Source organism: Apostichopus japonicus, chromosome 17 (assembly GCF_037975245.1).
Source record: "Apostichopus japonicus isolate 1M-3 chromosome 17, ASM3797524v1, whole genome shotgun sequence".
NCBI lineage: Eukaryota > Metazoa > Echinodermata > Holothuroidea > Aspidochirotida > Stichopodidae > Apostichopus > Apostichopus japonicus.
The window spans coordinates 30,181,290-30,205,752 of record NC_092577.1 but is presented as its reverse complement, the minus strand read 5'-3'; the positions used below and the strand labels follow the sequence as shown (position 1 = coordinate 30,205,752).

Here is a 24,463-nt window from a genome sequence, read left to right as displayed (position 1 = left end):
CCGACCGTCGATCCCGTTAAGTCAATTAAAAAGAAAACAATTAGTCCAAATTGACATTCCAGCAATCGGATGGTAATACTAACAGCTGAGAGCCCTTTAATTCTCAGTAGCAATTAAAACCCGGAGAGGCAAACATAGTTTTGCTCTTTGGAGTAGTTTAATAGGTCTGTCTTCGAAATTATATAGGGATGGGTATGACAAACCGTTTGAAGATGCATCGTGGGCTTGTTTTCTTTGTTATTGTCAGCCAATAACTGGAGCCATATAGTCAGTACTGGTGTATTACCCATCCAGCTGTGTTATTACGCGCAGGATTAAATGTAGGCCTGTACTGTAGGTTTGAATGACACAAGGTCTACGTAACAAAGGTTGGTACAGAGAGACAATGGAAACTTAACACTGCAGCATTGTGTAAGACTTATTTAATCATATTTCAGTGGTATACTTCTATCCCTGGCCGCAGCAGAGAATCAAATATTATTTTTTGAAATTGTGATATATTTGTTTGGATATCCTGCCAGCATATTTTCTCATCTGGCAATAACTTGCATTTGTGACGTGAAAGAGCGATTATATTTGACAAAGGGATTTTTTTTTTTTTTTTTTTGGAATACCAAATTTTGCAACCGTTTCCTCTTGGTCTGTAAATATCCTGGTATAGACGATTAATACTGATAATCTTTCGTTGGAGATAGACTGTGAGCGAACCATTTTTTCAAATTTTCTGAGAAGTCATATTTAGTGAATTTCAGACAAGGTATGAAAAACCATTATTTTCTGGGTTCTGTGAATTTTACTGTTTATTTTCAATCTGTGACTTGATTATTTCAATGATAAGTTTGCTTCATGCTTAGTACATGGATTATAGCCAAAGTTCTGCCAAGTTTTTAAGGTTCTGTTTTTATTTCTTTTTTTGGCTTCTTTTGTGTACTCTCTATGATACAATGATTTTCAAATCAAAGTCATTTAAACTGCTAAATATTAAGTCATCTGAATTGCTCCCGAATTTAGCCAGTTGTAAATCGCTAAGTTTCTACGAAAGTGTGTAATACCTGTGCGTAGCTAAGTTCTGTTCCACCAAAAGTTATCCTTAGCATTGAGGACTATACCTGAGTAGAACGTAACGTGACTTAACCACAGAAACTTAGCCTTGAGGAGGGTGCAGTTAAGTGAAAATGCTTTTAGAAATTTAATAAAACATGACTGCATGAGTGTCCATTGTTTAACTTTTCTAGCATCTTTTAAGCGCTTATCATTAAAAAAGCCCTGAATTGGTTGAAAATGTTGTGGACATTTATCATGTAACCAGGTAGTATAATAAATATGTGAAAATTCTATGTATGATCACTCTATATATATGCAGGCCCTATGATGTCAAATTACAACACATGTGCAGTACAAAGTAGAATTCTAGCTCCTATGTGCATGAGTACAAGTGTACACACGTTATGAGTACACATATTGGAGTGCACACAATGGAGTGTTAGCTCAGTGGTTAACGCCGGTGCCTTTCAATCATAAGGTCCCCGGTTCGAGTCACTCCCAGATTAATGTATGTCGTCCAGTTACAGCGTTGTTGACAATTGACAATTCATAATCATGGACGTTAAATATGAATGTAAGAGACTGACTTCGGTCAGCTTGCGGCTTTGATAAGCCAATGATGGCTTCTTCGCGAGTTCCTGCTTGCAGGATGATGTAATATACATACATACATAAATACATAAATGGGTAGCATTGGACTAGCGATCTAATTAAGGATTGCAGGCTCTAGTCCTGGCCAGATCCATTACCCTGCAAACCTAGACGGGGAGGGAGGAGAGGGAGGGGGGAAGGCTAGGTCAAGTGGACAAAACAATGGAATTTTGATCTAAGCACTGTAGGTTCGAGTCCTGGCCAGATCATTACGTTGTGTCCTTGGGCAAGGCCATTTATCTGATCCATTGTCTCTCTTCACCCTGGTGTACAAAATTCCGACCTGCCTGAGGTAACTTGTAAATTCAGTTGCGTGAGTCGGTTTGTGGCTGTGTACCCTATGGAAGTCCCCCAGGTGCGGCACGTAGATGTGGTGCGCTGAAGTGTCGCAGGAGGGATTGTTTGAGTTGTGCACACTTTGGTGTCTGGGTGTGACAAGTTACCAGTGACCAGGGCTTAGTGTTGTAAGTCGTACGATGAGGGCCTTGGCCTAAAAAAACAAGACTGTAAACCTTCAACCTTAACTTTAGAGGCTCCGATGCGATTTTAACGTACTAGTAATGTAATATATGTTTGCACAGAGATATTTTACAGGTACTGCCTTAAAAGCATGAGTACAAATACAATTTGCATAAAGTAGGAGTACTGACAACTACATACTGTATGCTAGAATACTAATATCAATGTGGCCTCACTACAATTCAAAACAAAAATGTCCCCTCCCCCCCCCCCTCCAAAAAAAACATTGGGTAGTTGATCTACAAGTACAATTGGAGTTCAGGTGACATTTATACTGTGTATAATTCAAATTAAATTTTTATCAAGGTGTGGACCAGTTGGATTCGATTAGTTGGATCGACTAGTTGGCGTCCGATATAAAAACACCGACAAGGTATCATATGTGCGCATCCTAAAAGCCGCTCTTTTATTTATAATGGTATTCCCGATAGGAAAATCTGAATTGAATTCAATATACATGTGATATTTTATTTTTTCACATTTGCCGAGAATACATGTTTATAAATACAACCATAAATGTAAATAAACAAGTAAATAATAAACATAAATTAACGGAAAAAAGGTTAGATCAGTCGAAGGCGTGACGATCGAGATCAGCACGAGAATTACATCCAATAAATTAAATAAGAAACATCTTTGAGTTTAGCTCGTCAAGAGGTGTGATAAGATCAACGCCAGATGCTTCATTATCTCTCCGAATTTGTGACCTGATAAATTTTGAGATGTGAGCAATGTCGAAGAGGTTCGTTCATCCATCGGAAATATACTGTACTTATCAGCTGCCACAATCCTATAAAGCCATCATGATGTGCACAAAAATTGCTTATATTTATGATTATTATTTATATTTTCTGCTCAAGTGTCTGTACTGAAAACAAATTTCTAGCCTTGATATCCTTCTAAAACTATTAAAAACTAATATCAATCGAACCACCGGGAAGCCCTGGCACCTCACTCTCGTTTATATGGTTATTATAAGACAATTGCACCTGCTTTTGTTCAATATGAGAAAATTAAGTTTGCATTAACAGGCCCATAAATTAATTTCTAAATACACTTTTCTTTTATTAAAGTATTATTCAAACAAGTGACACATTTACTGTATCTAGAGATTCATTTTGACGAGATTGCAGAACACGGAAATTAGATCTTTACACCCACATTAATTAACACATTTATCTTGATTGGCTTTGTGTTTCAAGGCAATGATTTGTTTCGGGATATAGTTCAGTCTTTTACATGTTCTGTACTAGTAAGAGTTCAAACTGAGGATATTTTTTTTTCATGAAATGAAGTTTATAGTTGCAAAGGTTAAACACAAGAGAAGAAACAAAGATAATTTATGTATGTAAAGTTAATTTAAGTGTGAAAATGTCATTCCTTCAATTTAATTTCATTTTGCATTTTCCCCAAAAAGCTGTTATTCTTATGGAAACTTTTCTCTTGTTATACGTACCACTCACATTAATGTTGTTCTATAAAGTATGTTCAAAAACGACAAATATAGGTGTTTTTTTTCTTTTTCTTTTCTAAAGAATTGATTGGTTTGAAATCTTTCATGCAAAAAAAAAAACAATTTAAACTCGAGAGACAATGGGGAGTCGTAAAAATTGATTTGGCAATAGAAAATTCCACTTTACGAAATGAGTTTTGTCCCGAGGAGTTCCGTGGTTCATGGAAAAGCCGGTTGGCCTTTTATATTTTGTTACTTCATGTAGGATGGGTCAACTATATACTGTAATTTGGTTATTTCTTCTCAAAGATCAAATTAAAGAGTTTCCTTGTATCACAAAATTGATAGAAAGACCGAGGTTAGAAGATAAATTCAGAGTGTGCACCTTGGAGTTTGAATCCAACCTTGTAGTGAGTGGTATATTTGTATTGATCAAAAAGTCTTTTTTTTTTTGGTCTTAATATGTTAGTTTGTAAGCTATATAATCTCAAACCATTATATATAAACCAAACAATTTTAGCAGCTTTCATACAGGGAGGTTTTTACGGGATGCTTGAGTTATTAGCATCCCTGTTACATGTTCAGATCTGGAATATCTGCATTAGTTAACTGGATATCACTATGGTAGGCTAAAAGCTAGGCTTTTCTAAAAACAAATTGATATCTGAAGATAATATTTGTTGGAGTTTCAAGTATTGCTTGTGAGAACAGTATGTTTAAATCTTACTGGTCAGCTACCTGTTTTTTTTTCTCGATAAACTGAAAAAGATTGGTAAAACTGTGACGGACGATTAGACTTCAAAGTGTCTTTCTCATCTCACATTTTACAGGAAATTTGCCATATTTCTCTGTTAATAGTTTCATCTACCCACATCACATTTTGGTGAACATTTTTGGCAAGTCAAAAGTTTATTCAAGGATAATCAAGCTATAAATATTTAAATATATTCATTGTTAGTTTTTTTTTCTTGAATTTAAAAATAATTGGATTTATATTAATGAACCGCAAGCACACGCTTCCCAACTGATCACAACCCGGCTCAACTCTGTCACCGTGGTTTACGTGGAAAATCGTGGGCAGTAACAAGGGCAGCAGTGTGTGTGTGTTTAAGATAAGGACCGATCAAAGATTGTAACACTTAGTTTGAAGGCAGATTTTTGGGGGAAATCAGTCAAATTCCTAGAATTTATTTATTTATAAAATAATTTTTCACACTTTGATAAATTCTGAAAGACATTCATCCTTCTTTTTTTGCCTTTTCTTAATTCCACCAGAGTCGATTTTGAAATGGAATATGTGGACCTACCGGAGCTGTTTTAAATTCTGGAAAATCGCTTACATTATAACCAACCAATCATCATGGCTATCTTACGGAGGTATTATTCTTTAGAGAGGGCGCTCTTTGCCCCGTCCTCAACATGTCCGCAGACAGTGGTGTCGACGAGAGCGAAATGCAACCCCTCAGCACCGAAGAAATGGGTTCTGACACCAATGTTGAAAGCGCCCTTCGGAGTGGCACCAGTGAGAAACCTGTGAGAGACAAGTCACGTGCGCGCGTTGGTTTTGTGTTCGACAAGGACCAAGAACCCGATGATGAACACGCAGAGATGAGAAAGAAAGTTAAAAAAGAGTTTGCGAAAATGAACGGAAGAACATCTGTGAATGCATTGCAACATCAGAGAATGAGTCTTCTAGGCAAACCGTTAAACTATAATCGGCAATCCAAGAGGGATGCCAAATACCGAAAAGTTCAAACCAAAATATATAACTTTTTGGAGAGGCCGACCGGCTGGTTCGAGATTCTATATCACGTTTTAGTGTGAGTATACATTCCATTCTTTTATAATATTCTTCCCTCTTTTGACGAGTGTCTTGAGAATATATTTGATGCATAATTTGAATGCTGTTTGATTGATTGATTGATAGATCGATAAACAGAGCCATAAAATTTGGCAATTACTGACCAAAATGGATTTCCTTGAAAAATGTGTTATTATGTTAATGTTGCTATTCTGACCCACCCAGTGCCCTCCCAACTTACTCCTCATTCCTCCAAATGTTCATCCATATACCCTTTGTTCACTTTTATCCCTCTCATCCACACATAGTCCTTCCCTGACTCCACCCCCTGACTCTCTTTCTCTCCCCTGCCCCTCCCTCTCTCACTCCTGCCCCTTCCCTCACTCCTACCCCAACCCTCACTTTTCCCCCCTACCTCACTCCTACTCCTATCCCAACCCATACTCCTACCCAGACCCTCAGTCCTACCCCTTCCTTTTCTTCTACCCCATCCCTCACTCCTTTCCCATCCCCCAGTCCCCCCCATTACATTTTTGACAGATTATGTTTTTAAGCTTACAACAGAAACTTTCAAAGGAATTCAATTAATAGAGGGAAAAAAAATCAAAACTATATATATTTGTGCTTAAATACCACCCATGCATGGATGGTTGCTTGAAAAAGCTTAGCAAGAAGTCTTTTGGCAAGAAGGTGATTTGAACTACCGTAATTGACCTCGGTGTTGTTAAATATTCCCTTTTAATTGTGTCCAGTAGTGACAATTAACCAGCGTGATGAATGCTGCGATCCCCGATTGTCTTCATTCAAGACACCGGAACGTTTAGGATGATATAATTGGTTACATCGATCCACAGAAAAATAAGATTATGTAAGGATTATTTAAGAGATGTGAATCTGTATATCTGATATTTAAACGATGCACACCTAAAGGGTAAAAATTCCATCATATTTGTTTTGAAAAATAATGATGGAATTTTAACACCTTTTTTTTCGCGCACGCAACAGAGAGACAGAAGATTTAGTTTTAAGTGTCTCTCTCGACCACTTAGTAAAAAACCGTAGAATTATTCCAGTTTCAGCCCCTGGAGACAGACGATCGGCTATCAATCGTAAACACAAAAACAGATGTTATCTTTTTGTCGCTAGATCGCGAAACAAAGCAATCAAGAGTAACGAATATTCAGTAGGTTATTTGCTTATAAACCTCGCATCGTTTTGAATAGCTAAACCCTTAAAAGGAGAAGTAAATTGCCCCCAGAGCTAAACGTTTATTGTCATGTACACTCTCGAATCAGTCCCCCCTGGAGTGAGTGGTACAGCTCTGATAGTCGACCACTCGTTTATCTCAGCATTACTAAATGAGACCGTCGAATTATCACAGTAGTGGGATGAAAGCTCTTTAAGATCGACACTTCACCCGGACATTAAAATGTCCACGCCGGTTCAGGACAGCGAAGGATCGCAGTTTATTACCCAAAGTTATTAGTTTAATAGCATTTTAGGAAAGGAGAAACAACACTGGATTTTGGTTATATGTACTAGTGCCATTTAGAATTCTTAAGGGTGTATATATATGGGCAAAGCATATTATAATAAACCCATGAGCTTTTGTAAAATTTGGCTGTTTCATAAGACAAGACCAGAATTATGGGAAAATATGATGAATTGGGAAGAAAAATATGTTCTGTCTAGTCTAAGTATGGTTGTTCCTTTGTTTAGTATCTGTGTCATAGGTAATATTATATCTTAAAGCAGCATTTTGCGTTTTGTCGCCGTTTTCCACTAATGTGAAAAGTCCATCAAGTTTTTTACATCTATATATCAATCACAAAACAGCAAACTAAGATATTAGCCAAGTTTTTTCCCTGCCAAAAGTGTTAATTGGCGAGTAATTAAGGACATTGCAGATAATGAGAAAAGTGTCCACCGACAAATTACACATTCCATATTAATCACATACAGTTCCCCCAACCCACTAGTTTGAATTCAACCAATCAGAAATGCAGGTTTAGTTAATATGAGCCGTTGCTAAAAATCGATTCAAAACGTCGAAACTTGGTACAACCAGCGAGCTGGACTCTAACAGCTCCCTGGTACAACTGCCATAGACAATCTACACAAATCAAGCAGGGTGTTGTATTACGTATTGGCCATTGACGTTCGTAGCTTTTAAATATTCATATTATGGGCGAGGTTTATTTGGATCGCATCGGAAAATATCCTTCGAGAAAAAGTTGAAAGTTGTAAATGTTTCGACTTTTATGCCACCATTTGAAGTAAGATTTGAATAGATAAGCTAGTTACGTATGTCGTTATGGCATCCAGGAATCAGTGATGTAAAGATAAACCACAGAAAAGGACGCAAACTACTGCTTGAAAATAAATCAAGACACAAACCCAACAACTATCATCTTTAGCAAATATGAGAGAGACCCTTGAATTGTGATTAACAGCTGAAATCCCCAAACCACAGCTTTCTCTGCTTAGGGGAATGTACCTAGCTGGTTGAAAGTTTTGTCTGTGGGGTGTCATTTTGTAAATCTGTGATGTCATAGATGCACAAGTGCCCCCCCTATCTGAAACCTGATTTGTTTTTGCATTTTTAAAATAAATACTTTCGTGGTAGAATTGTAGATGATGAAAATTATTGTCATTATCATTAGATTATATTCTTTTACAGGAAGTTCAATATTTTAGAGTCAGCATTTTGCAAAACAAAGCTTCCTGAACATTGTAATAAATTTATGACACAATTTGAACCATATATATGTGGTTCGATGATGTCATATTTAGACTTGACCAAGTCTGTGTTATCTCCTAAATGGATAAACACAGTTTCTGAGCTGTCTTGGGGTTCATGACAGTGATAACTCCATCACATCTGTATTTACAGTGACCATCATACAGACAAAGCTTTCGAGACATCTCACATTCAGTGTCGTTGGTCGGGTTTTACACATAATCTCCTTTCAAACTATTCAGAAAATAATTTTCCAAAAATGTCACCGTAATATGAATTATGATCATGAAACCGGGTTTGCAAATCGTTCTCCTGTTGCGGTGTTTTACGAACAATTAAGACACAGACACAGACAGGGACATAATGCCTCTTTCAAATTTAAATTACATATTAAATTCTGACATTTTTTTTATGCGTTGTTTGTTCTCTCAATTAATATCACTAAAATGTCCAATTATTGGAGAATATACAATTTGTTATTACAGTTATTTCACTGGCCCTACATCTTTGTTTCAGTTTTTTTACAACGACATTAACACAGAAAAGTTTCAAGACATCACACATATATAGTATCGTCCTATTCTTAGCTTTCTTTTTTATTTTTCTATGATGTATGTATTTTTTGCCTCGTCAACTCTGTGTCAATGCCCTTATAAATCGGCGGGATTGAAAATTATGACAAATGCACCAATCATATCTAAGAAAGTCATTCGGTTGGCATTACGATCGAATACTTCATTTCTTTGCGGGTTATATTTTCAAGTCTTTCCAACCATAATGACTTATTTTCACTGCTTCAGTTCATTCTTCATTCCAGACTCTCATTTCCTGTAACTAAACAACATATCTAGTGAGAATTACAGAATTCAGAGAGATCAAATTCTATATTCTCAAAGATGAAAACATAAATCATATTTATCCCCGAACGAAATACAAATTTTAAAGTGATTCTCCTCCATAATGTTACAAATGTTTCCTCTCAGATGCTGATAGATATATATATATATAACTGTAGGTGCATAACCAAATAAGCATTTTAACCCAAAATACTGAAATTTTGTACTTTTTTTTTCACAATCAGAATTGAGAAACAACTAATTCATGAAAGAGATGTACTATAATTGGCAGAAGTTAGAAGCATCTCCAATGTTGCTTAAATAACCAGTATAGATATAAATATATATATATATATATATAATAAAAGTATTCTCCTCTTCCGCCACCTCCCTCCACCCCCCCCAAACCCCACCCTTTGAAGAAAACCCAGAAGTGCTATGAATGTCTTTTTACTTTCCGTGTCCATTATTCTATTCTTTTAAGCATCATTGTCTTCCGAATGAGAACACAGTGCTTAGAGTAACCCTGTGACTAGGTTCCTCCATATCAAAGTTATTGCTTTTGAAACTTTTATTTAGGTTTTTGCCCTGTGGGAATTCAAAGAAAAAATTGGTTGACTTATGTGATTATGCATAATACATATTTCAAGTCAATGTGTACAAAAGCTGTGCCCCCCCCCCCTCTCATAAAGCAGCCTATAGGTAAATAATATGATAGCTTAGTGTTATAGACACAGCAATGTATTAGCAATGGCAGGAGATAAAAAATGTAATTTCATGCGCCAAATGAAAAAGTAACTTGTGGGCTAGTGCTTTTCTGAGTTTGTTTTTCTCTTCAAAATGTAAGTGTTCATGATTTGTTGGAATTGTTTGTTGTTGTTATAATTAATGGTACTGAAGGAGTTGTTGTATGAATATGCAATACCTGATAAATTTGTTGTTTGAATATGCATGACCTGATAAATTTGTTCAGCCAGTTGGGACAATTTCCTAATGCTAATACCTCTATAAACTGTACTCCAATATCATGCTCTCAAAGCACTGGTATTGTCAGTACAAACAGTTCCTAACCTTGATCAGATAGAAACATGATATTCATACTGCTCGTACTGACAATACGAGTGTACTGAAGCGAGACCTGACACTACAGCATAGAAAAAATTGTCCCATCTGGGTGATTTGCTTTTAATTCAAACTAATATATTTTATTTGTTGACATATTCTAGATGACATTCTTATGAATTTTTGGATGATAAATACAGAATGTGCGGGGGGAGGGGAAGGGGAGGGTCATATGTTGTTTCGTAAGTGCAACTTGCAACACTTGCCTTTAATAATTAGACATTCTGAATTCAAAATGTTGGCATAACCCTTTCATATTAGTAACAATACCAGTTAAAAAAAAAAATTTGGGGGGGGGGGGTTGGGAATATTTGAACAGTTATTGAAAGTTTCTATTATAAATTGGACATTATCCCAAAAGTTACTGAAAATACCTTTGATGAGTATATGAATCGTTCACTAAATGTCTTTTATTTTCCTTCTGTAATAAGGTTTGTTTGACTCAATGTATGGAATATTTTGCTATCCTTGAACAATCGTCGGAAAGTGAGTGAAATACAGGAAAAATCCTTTTGCTGCACAGTGAGATAGAGTTTATCTCATAATGCGAGACATTTTAGCTGCGTCGGCTTTCTATCGGCACTTAACCTATACGGCCTCGACAAAACATCGATAAGTTCTCAATTTCTCTTCTTTTTTTTCTAATCGAGCTAAAAATAATATCAATTTTGCCTCTAAACATAATTTCTGTATAGCTATGGATTTTGATTTTTTTTTTCCCTTCAAATATCTCTGGTTGTAAGCTGATCCGTTCCTGTCTAAGAAAAGAAATGATTTAAACTTGCAGGGAGATATGAATCCACGAGAGCTTCTCGACACATTCTGACGTTTCCGTTCAGAAAAACTGATACGTAACCCGAACAAATTTTAAGAGCGGGGCTAAATTAAAATCTGAAGATGAATCTAAACATGTAACGTGAATGTAGAAAAAATTAACTCTTTTCCTGCTAGAAACTTTACCAGTAAATTGTCTTGAGAGTGGCCGGTACAAAGAATAAATTTACATGTTTTTTTCTATGGTCCCAGTAAATTAACCTCAACCCCCCCCCTCCAATCCTTTTTTGCCCTTGTTCATGCAGACTACTATAAAGAGAGGTGTCTTCATCATAGGTATAATTTCACGCCTGCGTGTCATGCTGTCTTGATTCATCACTGAATTATAAAATGTGTAAAAGTTAGAGGACCTGACAATTCGATTCTAGCAGGATCTTCAGAGGCTGATGAGAATTATAACATGGCATATGCTATAGGTATGTGTCCATTTATCAAATGTGTAAGAGGGCCTGACGTTTCGATTCTAGCAGGATCTTCTTCAGAGGCTGAATGAAAATTATAAAATGGCATATGTTTTAGTATGTGTCCATGTAGACCACACAAACACCAAATCCAGACCGATTTTTTTTCAGTATCTCCGAAAGGGATGGTAGAGGGGGTGGGTTTATAGGGAGAAGGGATAGGGAGAGGGGCAGTGTAATGCAATTTGTCTAGCCTTTCATTGCATTGAATGTAGAGTTTCTGTCGTTAACTATCAGGGTGACCTCTCAATAGAGGTCGTAAGTATAAGTAATTCAATTTTATACTTGAGTGGGTATATTACCATCACAATTTGTTTTCTTTTGTTTTAATTCTGCAGTCATTAAACTATATTTATATCAGAAAATTATATTACAGTGATTCATTGAGATACAAGAGGAGTCCACATTTCTTCGACCCTCATGTGACATCCATCAACCATATAAATTTAATTCCTTCAAAAGCATTTAAACTGCTATACATGTGCCCCTTTAAACTTACTAACTGAAATTCCTTACCAGTCGTTGTGGGGACACCGTTCCAATTTCAAGAAAAGTTAGATCCATCTGGAAATTTGACATGCATATGTTTTCATATCATATCTAGTTTATTACTATACAATGGAGGAGAGATTTTGTTTCGTGAAATCTGTTTTGCTTTCAGAAACTTTATAACATGTTGGCTTATAATTCAATTTCCCTATAGCAAAACAAGGGTGGAAATGTAGTCTGAGCTTCTTCCCCAAACATACATGGATGAAACCTATGCTCTATTGATGCATGCTATATATGTTTTTACAAACAATTTTACTATGTATTTATGAAGAAGCCTCATTGGCTTATCAAAGCAGCAAACTGACCGAAGTCAGTCTCTTAGATTCATATTTAACGTCCATGATTATGAATTGTCAATTGTCAACAACTCTGTAACTGGACGACATACATTAATCTTAATTGGAGTGACTCGAACTGGGGACCTTATGATTGGAAGGCACCGGCTATATATATATATATACTATATATATTTGGACAGTGTGTAACCTCAGTTATGATAAGGTGGGGGCGTGTATAGTGTGTGGTCTTTATACTGCAACTTAACAAATATGATTATGCATGATGACCTGAGCTAGCTCAAAAGATCGATAAGACAAAATCAACATCATCTCGAATCATTTTAAATTTTCATCCCAAGGTAAAAATTCCTAGATGATGTGTCAGTCTGTCGTCTATGGTGGAGTTGCGCTACCGTACGATCGAGTCTCGGTTTATTGATGTATTAATTAAGGTCCGGCTCCATTGATAAGTTTAGATATCAAAGCATTTATGACCCATAATGCACTGGGTCACAGTCTCTATCGAGATAAGAGAAAGAATGACGTATGGTTTATCGATTCAAATAAAAAAATTTGTTTATACTGATGTTGCAATCTCCCTAACATAAGAAACCGATCTATGTTGTCATCCGTTACTCGCGTGTACCCCTGCGAATATCAGGAACGAATATGATTGGCAGTTCACTTTATTTATTCTCTATATCTCCTCGATTGTCAATCACAGCACCGTAGATACATCACAGCTGGTTAATTTGTAAAGGTGTGTACGTAGCGGCAAGGGAAACGCCAGTGAACTGCGACGTAATCTAATAACAGTCAGGGCACGAGAATGCATTGACACCGATTGCACCTGGTCTCGACTATTCCTTACATGATTTGCATTAATCACACATGTGATCCTGTCTGGTATCACACGGTGGACATAATCCTTACGATAAAACGTCGACTCCACGGAGCGGAGAGATTGCGACGTGGATCAAAAAACCTGGCTTATGAGCTTTCGAGAGTGTAATACACTCCTGAAGCTGTGCAATGCTCGGGTAAATAAAAGAGCCAGGCTTTCTCAATGTTTGATACAGTTTGTTTCTTAATGTTTTTGACTAATGGGCTACAGTGTGTAAATTACATTCTTACTTAATGGAGATTATAATATAGGTGTTTTAAAACACTGGCTTTGGCACGGTTACCATGGTGATGTCTGTGGACAAGTAAATTTACCACTATGAAGGGTACTTTATGTGGTAGTGCCTGACATAAAAATACAGTGCAAATGAATGAAATATGGTGTAACATATGAAACACAGTGTTAGAATTACATGAAAATCAGTGATGTAAAATACAGTCTGACGTGAAATACAGTGTAACGTGAAATACAGTGCTAGTATTACATGAAGAACAGTGACATAAAATACAGTCCAACATGAAATACAGTGTAACATGAAATACAGTACAAAATTAAATACAGTGTAACATATGAAACACAGTGTTAGAATTACATGAAAAACAGTGACGTGAAGTAAAAACCAACATGAAATACAGTGTGACATGAAATACAGTGCAAAATTAAATACAGTGTAACATGGAATATACTGGTAGAAATACATGAAAAAATTGTGATATAAAAATGTGAAATACAGTCCAATGTGAAATACAGTGCAAAATTAAATTCAGTGTAACGAGAATTACATGTTAAATGTAAAATTTTGTGAAGTGTAAGAGTTACATGAAATTATATCAGGTGTGTCTATCACATAACAGTGTTTGTTTTTAAGCTGCACATCCTCAGAGCTGGTTTATGGAGGCAGTCAGTATTAGTCCATACTAAATGCAGTGGCATGTTCAAGTAACAAGTTTAGTCGATGCTTTCTCGAGGAGTAACTTATATTCCAGTTAAGGAATTAACAGAAATTATTTCAACGTGTTACCATGGAAATGGATTTTGACAGGTGATCAAACCCAATTTATCCATCTCTGGTATGGTTAATTTAGGTAGAATGCAGAAGATAGGGTAGGTGACATGGAGGCAATGAACCAATTAATAATATTTTCATATGGTAATATGTAAACTCATTGCATATTCATGTAGTCATAGGAACTCACTGCATATATGCATGTTGGAACTCATGGGAACTCATTCATATTGATCAGAGAAAGTATGAATGTTTGCACATGTTTGATGAAAGTTGTTGAAACTAATTCTCCCGCCTCCTCTCCGGCCCCCAAGGTGAGAGAATGAATAAAAAATATGCAATTCACTTCATACTTTGTATGATGTTCATGTAGTCATCACCAAGACCTCAACTTTTTTCACTGTGTACAAAAGGGTTCTCTTGAGAAGTAACTGTCACGTGAGGATTGGCTGTGGTCATATTGGAACTCATTGCATATTCATGTTGGAACTCATGCATATTGATCAAAGAAAGTATGAACATTGTACATGTTAAATTAATGTGTTGAAAGTACTTCTCCCTGCCTCTCCCTCCCAGGCCCCTATGATGAGAGAAGGAATAAAAATATACAATTCACTTCACTTCTTATACAGTGGGAATTGATGCATATTGATCAAAGAAGGGGTGAACATGTGGGCCTCTGCTTCTGTACCTTCAGGCAAATTTAATTCCGTCTCCTGAAATTTGCTTAAATAATTTATGTACCATATAGTATGTTCCCTCAATTCCCTATAAGGTAACTACAATTTTTTTATATATATTTTTATAGTTGATTAATTGCAATTTAACACCATATAAATTACCAAAACTTAATTGTGTACCATTGTAGGTCTTTGTGCATATTACTAAACAGCATACACAGATGCTGAATCCAGACAATGTGTCAATCAATAAAGGCCCACCTGTCATAACGTCCTTACACTTCACACATAGTACAGAGACCGACCCTGTGTATGACATTTCAGTCGCTAGTAAAGGTATTCAACCCGAAAGCTCGATGGGTTTTGTTCAGTTTCCAAATTATTTTGGTTGTCTTCTCAAATTGCAATATATTCAGTCCATCAGGAGTTTACTATTCGGATATTTCAATGACCTTATGAAGGATTTCAACAAATTAGTGGTAATTGTTTTTAGACATTTATCCATATTGCAAGAGAAAGGATGCATAGGACTTTTGCACTTTGCAGAAACTTCATCATAAAGGTAAAATATATGTAGGATTTTAGTCGGCTGGGAAAAATTCAATGTTTGAATTTGTCATATGGTATAACATTGAAAAAGTACCCCAATAATGAAAAAATAATAATAATAAATAAATTCTGACGTAATAAAAAGATTAGTGCTATGATATACCCAGATATTAAACTATTGGTTTATTGATATCATTTTTCAGGACAGCCAAGTTTGACTAATTTACAATTTATTCATCCATACAGCTAAGATATAGAGCAATGCCATACCATTGCTTGATACAGGGGTCCCCAGTAGGGGAGATGGGGTGTGGTTTGGATCAGTGGGGGCAGGGGGAGGAGGGAAGGTATAGCAGACATACAATTATGTACACAAAATAGTTCTATAAATATAGTTAGCCTCCGACTATATGAACACAAGTTCGCCCACTTTATTGTGTTTTATTTTTTTTAACCAAGACAATTTAGGTAAACTTTTGCATCAATATATTTGGGGAAAATTTGTAAGCTACAAATTGTAGGTCTCCATGGAAACCATTAACATTGGCGTCTTCAACATGTAAGGCTTTAAACTGGAATTGTATACTTCCACGGAATGACATTGACTCTATGAATGTATGAATATATCGTTGAGTGTGCTTACTGACGATTGCTCTTAGAAGCTATATGTTTCATGCTTACCTACTTCTTCGTTACCGGGGGCAACGTCAAACTTCGCTTCTAGGCCTGATCATGACTCGTATCTGTCGTTGGTTCGTCTCTCGTACCATACACTCTCGATTACAGTTTAAGTGATTACTTCGGAGATGTGCATGTATTCATGTGTACATTAGTTTACCAATGATTTAAAAATAGAATTCGGTCCAGATTTCTCCTTTATTTTATTGTATAATGTAAAAGCTAAAATAGAATATTAATTACAAATCAATTAAGGAAGAAGGTTTCTATGTTTGTCAGTAACAGGTCTTTAACAGTCACGTAAAGATGAAAAAGAAAGAACAGAAAAGAAAGGCTTAATCTTAATTAAAACTCGGGCAGCAATTCCTATGGAAAGTCGTGGAAATTTTTTTATATTTTTGTTCAAGTGTGGTTGATTTCTTTGTTTTTCCTATTCAAGGGGCCTTTTACAGACTGAAAGATTCAACTTATTCTTATTTTGCTTTCTGAATGTTTGGCGTTATCCTACATTAAGCATGATGATGAAAAAATTCTTTCATGCCACGAATGAAAATGAACTGGTTTTCAAAATTTGAAGTGGTATTTATAAACTAATAGGCCTTTCTACCTAGAATATAGCCTGGGTGTAGAATTTTCATCCTTAACAATTTTGGATGAATTTGTACATGGAGGGTGGAGGGGGGGGGAAAGAGGTCTTAGGGGAGGGGTGGCCAGCCTCTTTGTTTGAGGGCGCAAAGTTGACTACGTTGTGATCAATTTTTCATCAGCAGACGAATCAGCCTTCATTTCTCATCAGTAATTTGTGAAGTCACGTGTGTGTTCTATAATCTTACTTGGCTCAAATAAATATCTTCTTAATTCTGTTGTTAAAACTCATTTTGTGCCATCAGGTGGTGTCAGCAGATTTTAATTTAACGGGCATCAAATGGTTCAATGAAGGTACATGGACCAGGTTGCAAATTATAATGCGCTTTCTCATATACTTTCAACCTACTGCGTTTTAACATTAATAATTGTATTCCCAAAGCCCACACCTGAGACTCCTCCCTCTCTACTCCCCCCTCCTGCCCCCGCATCCTTCTAGATCTACCATGGAAGGGTAATTTAGAGGACATTTTGACTGAAAAAGGAACAAATTCCACATAAACATCTACAATTATTAAACAAATAAAAATTGGCATGCAATTCCTAAAAATTTACATTCTCACAGAAATCATACCATAGTTTACTTGAAGAACAAATAGGTGTGATTTCATAGTTGCACACCGACAACAAAATTATTTTTCTTTCTCTACAATTTTCACTTTATTGCTTTGATCTTGGATTTGCTTAAGATTTGGACTTGCTAAGTTTAAAACCAAAGGTGGATGTGGAGTTAAATATATGTCGTCGATGTTTGAAGTCGCTACATACATACAAATACATACAAGTGTCGTTCATATTGAGATTACATTCCAAATTTATAGTACTTAGGAAATTGGATGTAAATTTTTTTAGGACAAAAAAGCAATTTCTCAGTGTGCTTCTATGACATCACAACTGCTTGCTTTCAAGTTCACTTTGGGTACATAACGTGTCAACTTCCTATCGTGTTAATATCTCAAAAACTATACGTAGGAATTTAAACGCAAAGCTTGAATCACCAAAATCCAAATTTAATCAGTCAAATGTGAATTTTTCATCTGAAATACACCTTGAAGGAGGTAAACCTAAGGGTTTTTCACAGAGTTTTCAATCCTGGAACATCAACTTGGTTTTCACCAAATGGGGATAAATTTCTCCATCCCCCTGCCCTAGCTAGCTACTGCCACCCCTCTCCCTCCCAACCTTGGGGTTTTGTTACTGCGATATAAGATATATAGGCCTACACACATCTATTGTACAAGTGTTACATTATTCATACTACTTCTTGTCTGTTGATATTATGTACCTCAGTAAATTGGATGGATGGATTCTTTTTAAGGTTTTTGCGGAGGATATAAGTAGTTTTTGAGGCCAGCTTTAGGGACTCGGCTAATTCTTAACGAACAGTTCAGCAGGCTACATTTTACAGCATAGCATTAACGTTAGAACAAGTAGTATATATTCTATATATATGTATGCATAAAGGTGAGAAATATTCAAGGAAAAACAGATAAACCTATAGACTACTCTACAAGGCTGTGCAAAATTGAGCATAAACTGACTGGATATACAGTAGATCTGTGTCTATGTAGATATATACAGAGAGCTCTGCAAATATGCTCCATGTAGAAGAAACAGATAAAACTATAAACTACTAGTGTACCAAAGAAGACATTGCAGACAGCTCTATGTGTAACTTTGTATGTACATTACTTTCTCTATATACATGTTTAACTCTGTATCAGCTATGTATAGCTCTACAAGGCTGTGCAAAATTGAGCATAAACTGAATGGGTATTTATATAAACATATATATATATATAGAGAGAGAGAGATTGCTCTGCATATTGCTACATGTAGAGATATGCGTATATACAGCTCTATATATAAAGCACTGTTTGGACCTTTATATTGAGCTCTATATATGTATAAATACTCTGTATAGAAAGTCTGCATATATGCCTCTGTATATAGAGCTTTTCTATAGATCTCTATCTATGTAGCTCTATATATAGAGTACAGCAGTCTATTTAATCAATTGTGTAGGCCCTATAGAACTTTGTATAGAACTGAATTGTATAGAACTCTATATTAGGGGTCTGTAATGAACTCTGCATATTCGCTCTGTATAGAGTTTGGTATAGAACTCTGTATCTGAAAGCCTATGTACAGTTCCATATGCATCACTATATAGCGCTCTGTATAGAACTTTGCATAGAGCACCGTATAGTATGTATTAATTTCTAGCAACTCAGTAGGGCTCTGTCGGAGTATAGCTCTATGTTGAACTTAGTATAGAAAACTGTATAGAGTTTGGTAAAGAACCAGACAACTATAGAGTTTCGTATAAACTGCATTATATTCCATATGCATCACTGTATAGAGCTGTAACGTACAGACTTTATCAAACTCTATAGAGAGCAATACAAACAGGCAAGCAGCATGAAGGCATATATACATTCTCGGCTATGTACATGCATACGCAGTGGCGGAGCGTCCATATAGTCAGGGGGGGCGAATGCCCCCCCTGACGGACTCAAATGGACTGCTGGCGCCCTTTTCAGCATTTTTACCACTTTTTACTTATTCGCGATTATTGACTTTTTTATTACGCTCTCATCTACCTCTTGACATTTGTCACATTTTGTTGATGTAATTTTCTGTCAAAATGCTCTAACGGCTATTTATTCTTCGTTTATCAGCAAATTAGAAAGGCCCGGAAAGGGTAATTTCCGGCGATCTAAGGAGTATCTTTACTCAAAAAATTTTGTACGCTCCGCGCCAACCTGTGGTGGCGCTCCGCTTAGATAGTGCCGAAAGCGCCACAGTCCATTCTCGCCCCCTCTGACCAATACCCCTAGCTCCGCCACTGTGTATACAAGCATGCAACACACAAAGTGCATGTAATTGGCATATATGCACAAGCATGCAGCATGCAAGCAGCATATACAGTGTAATATGTACTTACTGTAGTACAGTTTTAGCCGCTCACCAGCATACAACAAGTACATCACATCCTTCTGTATCACAATAGATAGAAACTGCAGCTTATATCTAACTGAATCAAACTTCAGTGACTTTAAATATAATCTATAAAGATTGACATTAAGCCTTTAAACATCAGTGCTACAAGAATTTTTATCTGGAAGTTCCGCTGTGTATATCATATTTGGCAGTTTATTTTGTTTTACATATTTGCACCTATATCCTCCATCATTAATTTATGAGGAGGAGATACTCGGCTGATGAATAATTTATGGAAAATGACAATTAAGAGAAAATTTGATTCCATGTAGAAAATACCATGTTTTTCTTATTTTTCATTCATGCTAAGGAATAAAAAAAAATTGAAAATCAGTAAATCCCAAAATCCAAATGTTGAGCTAGATCTATATTCTTTTCAGACTGGAAGGTCTTCTATTTTGTGGCAGAATGAGGTAAAAAATAAATCAATTTTTTTGAGTCGCCTCGGTTGTACATGAATATATGCAATATGGTCTGCAGGTAGCAATTAATTCAGACCAAAACAAATTTGAACTTTGTCCTCGTTTTTAGATTTTGGTCTCTTGATTAAGAGCCTGTTGTTTTACCATTAACTGTTACATTAATTAAGTGTAATATACACAAAAAAGTCAGTTGTTTTTACAAGTACTAATTACGGAGAGACCAGTAATTTATGACAAACCTGTATCAATTAATCTGTGAGTGAGTGATTGGTCTTAATAAAGACGTAGTAAATTACCATCAGCTCATATGATAGTATCAACTCCAGCTTTCAAGCAATTTTTTGCTTTGATTTACCAAATTTTTCTCAATAATCAGAAATATATCCACATTTAGCAACAGCTGTCTCTTCATGTCACACGAATTTAAATCCATCACAAAACCGAGTAACGAGTTCACTATTAATTCATACATGCACTTTTTTTTAATACATTAAATATGCATCAATCTTTTCCATATTTTTCGTTTGATATTTTCCTGCGTATATATATATAGATATATATGATTTGACATCATCGGTGACCTTCTCGACCGAGTACATTTGAAGCGAAATATGTAAAATGATTCCAAAGTGAAAGACATAACAAAATTCATTTTCTATCACTGGTGTCTCTTTCCCTGGCTTTCTTCAAACATGAAAGGGTATACTGTATCTTTTTACGTGTTTTTACCGTATTTCTACCCCATTCAGATGGGATTTCGCTGAGTCCAAATTTCATTTCAGATGCCAGAATTTTCTTTTTTCTTTTTTTAAATTGATGTGAAAAATGCTCCCAGACGAGATCATCTTTAATCATAAGCTTGGAGCCAGTCCCACAGAGGGTTACAAAAAAATATTGATGAAAAAAAAATATAAATATATATTTATATATGTTTTTTTATTGATTGATAGCAGGACTAGTTTATTGAACATGTCAAGCCAATCGCTGGATTACAATAGTTGCATTGTTTGTTGTTGCTTGGGTCTAAGAAAATATGACCTACATGTGTGGCAGAATTGTTTGAAGTTTATAAAAATTGCTAAAGAATGAATGTACATTGAATGAAACACATCCATTTGTTTATTCATGTGATGAAAAGCAACAGAAAAGAAAAAAACTATCGTTACATATTTCAAACCCAGCATCATATATATTAACCTTCCTCTCCTAGTTTCTGTTTTGATAAATTTTTCTTAGTCAGATACCAATTGTTGGATAATTATTATTATTTTTTTTGGTCAAATGTTTAATTGTAATCCATTTAGAGTTGGCAATAATATTGTTTAATATATTGATATTGATCTAACTTACAATAAGTCTCTATAGGTAACTGTATGCCCCAATTTCTCTTTTTTCATCTCAAGTTTGTAACAGGGGGGTCATAGAAATACGACCCACATTTTTGTCTACTGATATCAAATAGATATATATATTCTGAAAACAGGAAATTCAAACTCCTAGGCTGTCTCATACACATGGAAATATTTACGCCAATCTCGGGCTCCCCAGAGGCTTTATATTTGCCGTCCCCTCGACCCCGCACTGACATATAAAGGGCTATGTGTTCCGCACTTGCGCTGTCATCTCCGGTGACAATTTCCATTACCTGTGGACTTTGCCCCCCTCCCACCCCCCCCCTAAATGTTGCTTTCTTTTTGCCCCACTTCCAAATGTCTCTTAAGCCATGGATTGCCCATGGTTTAATGCTGTCTGTATAAAAAGTCACATAAACCTAGCCTTAAATAGGCTGTTTTAACGGTTACATCTCTATGTTCCGACGTCTCTATGTTCCGACGTCTCTATGTTCCGACGTCTCTATGTTCCGACGTCTCTATGTTCCGACAATTTTTTTGGACACAAGCATAACAAACTTTGGGCCCTTTTTTTCGTGAAAAAAATTTGGTGCGTCCAAAAAAATTGTGTCCCCCAAAAAGGTTGGTCAGAAAAAATGTTGGTCCAAAAAAATTGAATCCCCCCCTAAAAAAAATTGGGTCCCAAAAAAATTGGGGCCCCAAAAATTAAATCCCCCCAAAAAATTTGGTCCGAAAAATGGGGGACCAAAAAGATTGAGTCTCCCCAAAAAAATTGGGTCCGAAAAAATTTTGGTCAAAAAAAGAGTCCAAACAATTTGTCGGAACATAGAGACGTCGGAACATAGAGACGTCGGAATATAGAGACGTCGGAACATAGGGATGTCACCGTTTTAACCAGTAAACTGTTATACGTACAACTCAGTATTGACATTATAACCTGATGAGTTAAATGATGAATCTTAAAGTTTTAGTTTTGTACTATGTTTAATATTTGGCAAAGTTCTACAAGATATATATATGTATATGAACTTTCCAAGTCAAGAAAGAGAATTTAAGAAACTTTTGCCCGCCCCCCCGATCCTATTTTTGCTTTTGTTTTTTGATAGGGATCCTATAAAGTCTCAGAGCTGCACAGTGTTTATCTAATACATATAGAGTCAGCGAGGTAATTGAACTTAACATTAGTACATTATGAAGAGAGAATTCAGTTATTCGATTCTAACAAAAATTGACCAAAAAGTAAAGACCAAAAATAGTGCGATTTTAAGTTGTGGGGGTCGTATGTTCCTTCTTGTGTTTAGCAGTCACTAATAATTTGACGTAATGAGCAACTCATACATGACGCGAATATGTATTATTTATTAAAGTCATAATGCAAATTTTTTTCTTTATAATTGATCTACCTCCCCGCTGGGGTGAGTCCGTTCCTCAAATAATTATCCGTGCCAACACAGTCTTCTGGGGCTGTCCCGCAGTCGGAAAAACCTTGTTGTTTGTTATCTTCAAATAGCTTACGGATATTTTTGAACTTTTATTTCATCAACGTTTGCAAGAACTAAATTATACGCTTCCCTCGATATCTATCGGCTTGCCTTCTTTCTTTCTCTCTCTATCTATCTCTCACTCTCCCCGCAGTTTTCACGATATCCTTTAAATAGAAACAATAAATGATTAACTCAGGGTATCTTAGCGTTGAGAGCTTTGATCTACAAAAAGCTTTCGAGTTCCCAAAGTCTTTTAAAGGCCTGTAACCGTTGATGTATTATTTGAAATCGTCGATGGTCGCAAAATCCTTTTTCTCTCGCTCATTTCATCTTTCACGTCCCTCTGCGCTTTTCAGATTTTTTGACATTTCAGATTTTTGAAGTCTTTCCTTTTCTACATTATCAATTTGTCTGTTGGGTGTTGACTTAATTTAAAGTTGAAGTTTCTTTAATGGATACCAACAAAATTAATCTTGCCCGAAAGGCTCTTCTTTCTACAAGGTAAGATCTTAACTTAGTCCTACTTTGCTATATATATATCTCTTCTATTTACTTTCTTTGTTTTCAAACTTGAGCTTATCCTTAAAGGCAGTAAAATGTCAGATTTATTTTGATAATAATAATAATAATATGTCTTACCAGGAAGGTATGTTTAGGTACAAGGGTCGATTACTGTTAAAAAGGATAAAAAAAGAACCGATTATTGTTAAAAAGAATTTAAAAAAAGAACCTTCTTTGAATGGATGTTTCTGAACCTGTATCTTCACAGAGATAGAGATGATAGATTGCTCGTGTTCTCCAAAGTCAATATGACAAGTTACACTTCATTATATATCTTATATCAAAGCGTTGCCCAACACCTAATTTACATAAATAGTGTTTTACTTTAATACCTAAATTACATAAATAGTGTTTCACTTAATACCTAAATTACATAAATAGTGTTTCACTTTACCAAAGTTACAATAAATAGTGTCTTACTTAATAACTAAATTACATAAATAGTGTTTCATGTAGTACATAAATAGTGTTTCACTTTAATGCCTAATTACTGTTTCACTTTATTTAAGTTACATAAACAGTATTTCACTTTACCTTAATTACATATAGTGTTTCACTTAATACCTAAATTACATAAATAGTGTTTCACTTTACCTATATTACATAAATAGTGTTTCACTTAGTACATAAATTAGTTACCGTAATGCCTAAATATACTGTTTCACTTTATTTAAGTTACATAAACAGTATTTCACTTTACCGAAGTAATATAATTAGTGTTTCACTTGATACCTCAATTACATAAATAGTGTTTCAAATAATTCCTAAATTACATAAATATTGTTTCATTTAATACCTAATTTACATAAATAGTGTTTCACTTAATACCTAAATAGTGTTTCACTTAATACCTAAATTACAGAAATAGTGTTTCAATTAATACCTAAG

General features: G+C 35.5%; 1 protein-coding gene across 3 annotated transcripts in view; it reads left to right on the top strand.

Annotated features, from left to right (window-relative positions):
* The window catches only part of LOC139984800 (potassium voltage-gated channel subfamily KQT member 1-like), a 221,165-nt gene that overhangs the window by 140,395 nt on the left and 56,307 nt on the right, over positions 1 to 24,463 (top strand). For all 3 annotated transcript variants that reach the window (XM_071998857.1, XM_071998858.1, XM_071998859.1), the window contains one exon: positions 4,943 to 5,487. In XM_071998857.1, coding sequence (XP_071854958.1) covers positions 5,087 to 5,487 — 401 coding nt within the window. In that variant the 5' untranslated portion in view covers positions 4,943 to 5,086. The remainder of the gene's footprint in view (positions 1 to 4,942; positions 5,488 to 24,463) is intronic.